At 45.4% G+C, this 4,259-nt stretch overlaps 1 protein-coding gene across 1 annotated transcript in view; it reads right to left on the bottom strand.

The window, feature by feature from the left end:
• mrpl39 (mitochondrial ribosomal protein L39) overlaps positions 1-4,259 on the bottom strand; it is a 14,680-nt gene that overhangs the window by 2,938 nt on the left and 7,483 nt on the right. The window contains exon 9 of the mRNA XM_037696449.1: positions 3,327-3,374. Within this exon, the coding sequence (XP_037552377.1) occupies positions 3,327-3,374 (48 nt within the window). The remainder of the gene's footprint in view (positions 1-3,326; positions 3,375-4,259) is intronic.

Here is a 4,259-nt window from a genome sequence, read left to right on the forward strand (position 1 = left end):
TCTCACTCCATCTATCTCTCTCACTCCATCATCTCTCACTCCATCATCTCTCCTCTCTCACTCCATCTATCTCTCTCACTCCATCATCTCTCCTCTCTCACTCCATCCTCTCTCCTCTCTCACTCATCTCTCTCCCTCACTCCATCTCTCTCTCCCTCTCTATCTCACTTCATCTCTCTCCTCTATCCCTCTCTCTCACTCCATCTCTTTTTTCACGATATTCAAATTTTGTTTTAATGCATCTGCACATATATACGGTGGTGGCCATCTTGGATTTTGACGTGGCAACACAATATTCGACAGCGCCCTTTCTCGCACCTAGATGAAGCCCCTCGCAAAAAAAAAAAAAAAAAAACGAACGCCAATACGTTTTTTTTACCTTTCAAGTCATCGAGCTCACAAGACCGACAGAAGGAGAGTACCGTATTTTCCGCCGTATACGTCACATCTATTATGTTAAGGCTGGGCAATATCTCGATATTTTTAAAATATCGAGATGATTTTTTTTTATGCGATATAACTTGAGACTATCTCGATATAAAACGAGTTTTATAGTTGGAAATCCTGCCGTCTTTTCTCCCACTCGCCCCCCTCTTTCTACCTCCTCGAACACAAACACAAAGCGGCTAACAAGACGGCTAACGCTTTAGCTGTCTTGTTCCACAGTTGACGGGACCGTGTCTTTAGCGATATGATAAACTGTTGATTTATTAACGTTGCGCTTCCTCTCTCTGTTCCTCTAAAAGGCACAGCACGGCTGAATGAGCTCTGAACCGTGGTTTATTTCAAGGAAGGCGTCAGGTCTGTCGGAGCTGCAGCTTCAAGTATAGAGCCTTTCTATATTATTCAGACACTCAAAGCTCTTTACTACACAATCTGTCCTCATTTACCCATTCATGCCCTCTACTAGATCTCTACAAAGAATATTCAGAGCTTTATCACATTCATACACCGATGGGACACACATCAGAGGCAATGAGGGGTTCAGTGTCTTGCCCAGGAACACTTCAGCATGTGACTGCTGGTGGATTCGAACCCCCAACTCTCCCATTGGAGGACAACTGCTCTAGCCTCTCAACCACAGCTGCCCCAGCTGAAGAGGATTATTATTTAATATATGTAAATAGATGTCTAAAGAATAAAATATTTAATATAAGTTTATTTTTTAGGCATTTATGTGCCTGTGTGACAACTGGGACAAAACTTTGACTCAAATATATTTTTGTTATTACGTTATGGAAAGAAATAATATCAAGATATATATCGTATATCACGATTCTTATAAAAATATTGCGATATTAATTTTGGTCCATATCGCCCAGCTGTAGTCACCACTGACGTGTTACGTTTGTTACGTGTCAGCGCTGACAACCTGGAAATGTTGTGCCAAAAATCAAATGGCGGTCGCGGGAGCGTGCACGGGAGGACTTTAACAAGAATTTAACAAGATTAACACTTAAAAAAACAATTATTTGTTTGCTTGACATTATAGTAAAGGTGTGTCTCAGTTGAACTTTTACTTAATAAATTCACTTCAATGGTCAAATTAACTGCATTTCTCTGGGGCGGCGCAGCAAAATTAAGCTAATTTGATGGTTGCTCCAGGTGAGCTGGACAAAGGTGGCAGGCTATGGCAAGCCGATTGTGTCATTAATAGCCACTTATACCTATTACATGACACAACGGCATGCCATACTACTCGAGTGTCATCTAATGGCTGAAAATTATGGCAAGCCGATTGTGTCATTAATAGCCACTTTTACCCGTTACGTGACACAACGGCATGCCATCCTACTCGAGTGTCATCTAATGGCTGAAAATTATGGCAAGCCAATTGTGTCATTAATAGCCACTTTTACCTATTACATGACACAATGGCATGCCATACTACTCGAGTGTCATCTAATGGCTGAAAATTATGGCAAGCCGATTGTGTTATTAATAGCCACTTTTACCTGTTACATGACACAACGGCATGCCATACTACTCGAGTGTCATCTAATGGCTGAAAATTCTGGCAAGCCGCTTGTGTCATTAATTGCCACGTTTACCCATTACATGACACAACGGCATGCCATACTACTCGAGTGTCATCTAATGGCTGAAAATTATGGCAAGCCGATTGTGTCATTAATTGCCACTTTTACCCATTACATGACACAACGGCATGCCATACTACTCGAGTGTCATCTAATGGCTGAAAATTATGGCAAGCCGATTGTGTTATTAATAGCCACTTTTACCTGTTACATGACACAACGGCATGCCATACTACTCGAGTGTCATCTAATGGCTGAAAATTCTGGCAAGCCGATTGTGTCATTAATTGCCACTTTTACCTATTACATGACACAATGGCATGCCATACTACTCGAGTGTCATCTAGTGGCTGAAAATGGTAGTGCTCAATATTTTTAGTCAGAATGAATGAAAACTTTCATATCTTGGTTTATAAATATGGAAAATAATCCATAAATATGTCGCTTCGGTGTATAAGTCGCAGAGCATGCAAATTACGCAAAAAACTGTGACTTATTGGCTAAAAAAATACGGTATTTCAAGTCGAACAGCTGGTTTGGTTCCAGTTAGCTGCTTCTATACACGTCCTGCAAAGATCCTCCAGTCCTGGCAGAGTTTACAGCTCTCCCCCCGATCGGTCTTAAATTAGTTGTTTTAACTCGAGGACGGTCGGGGAACACGTTAAACGGAAAACTGCACCGTTTAGGGCGTTGATAGGACACACATCTGTGACCTCCAGGAGCTGAAACGTTTCTACAACTCTCAGATACTTCAGCTCCCTGAACAAACCTGAGTAAGACGCAGGCCACAGACGCACCACGTCCTCAGCTGCCACGTTACGAGTCTGTTAATGAACGTCTTGTTTTTATTGAGCAACGAAGCTGCAGAGATGCACTCCGTCTTGACGACTCCTCTTAACCTACTTTATATTTGGAGCTTCTTCTTCTTTCCGTTACGCAGCCGGAGCAGGTTGGATCCAAACGACGCCTCGCGTGGAGATTTAACAACTTTTTTTTTCCCCCTCCGACTCTCCCGTCAGCGTCTACGTGTTTGATGTTTCGTTCAGTGAACAGCAGCTCGTCCTTCACGAGGTGGACGGGACCTGCTGTTTCCTGGAGATTACGACCCACGATGCATCTCCCCTGGCGCCGTAATGAGCGTAAAACCTCTGGCTGCTTTGTGATACGAGACGTGTCGGAGCCGGATGAACGAGACACGGGCAGCAGTTTGGACCCCCCCCCACCCACCCATCCCCCACTCCAGAAACTCAGCTCTGATGCGACGACAGATCCAGGTTCTGTTCTTACCAGGTTCTGGGCCCGCTGTCTGAGTTTCCTCCAGACTGTGTGATGAGCCTGCAGAGAGGGACAGAGAACGTCACGTGACCAAACAGAATATTTTCACTGCACGAGAAGAAATTCCTCCTGACTGAGGTCTGGACTCAAACACGGCGGTGGCAGCATCCCCAGAGACCCTGAGATGTTCCCGGACCAGACAACTTCTGGGTGTCTTCAGGGAGGAGCCTGGAAAACCTCTAAAGGGACAGGAAGCATCCTAACCTGATGAACCTCCTCGGCTGACTCCTTATGATGAGGAGCAGCAGCTTTAATCTGGGCTCCCCCCAGGTTGATGGCACCCCCACCCCCATCTCTAATACTGAGCCTACGAAAGAACCTCATTTCAGCCGCTTGGATCCAGAACCTCGTGAACGCAGGTGAGGGTTAGAGCATTAACAGACCAGAGCTTTGTTTCGACTCAACTCTTTCTTCACCATGACCGACCGAAGCAACGCCCTCATTACTGTGGACGAAGCCCTGCTCCACCTGAACTGTTTCGACTCAACTCTTTCTTCACCTCGACCGACCGAAGCAACACCCTCATTACTGAGGACGAAGCCCTGCTCCACCTGAACTGTTTCGACTCAACTCTTTCTTCACCATGACCGACAGAAGCAACAAACTCATTACTGAGGACGAAGCCCCGCTCCACCTGAACTGTTTCGACTCAACTCTTTCTTCACCTCGACCGACTGAAGCAACACCCTCATTACTGTGGACGAAGCCCCGCTCCACCTGAACTGTTTCGACTCAACTCTTTCTTCACCATGACCGAAGCAACGCCCTCATTACTGAGGACGAAGCCCCGCTCCACCTGAACTGTTTCAACTCAACTCTTTCTTCACCATGACCGACTGAAGCAACGCCCTCATTACTGAGGACCAAGCCTCGCTCCACCTGAAC

This window comes from Nematolebias whitei, chromosome 23 (genome assembly GCF_014905685.2).
Source record: "Nematolebias whitei isolate Nwh7 chromosome 23, NemWhi1, whole genome shotgun sequence".
Taxonomy (NCBI): domain Eukaryota; kingdom Metazoa; phylum Chordata; class Actinopteri; order Cyprinodontiformes; family Rivulidae; genus Nematolebias; species Nematolebias whitei.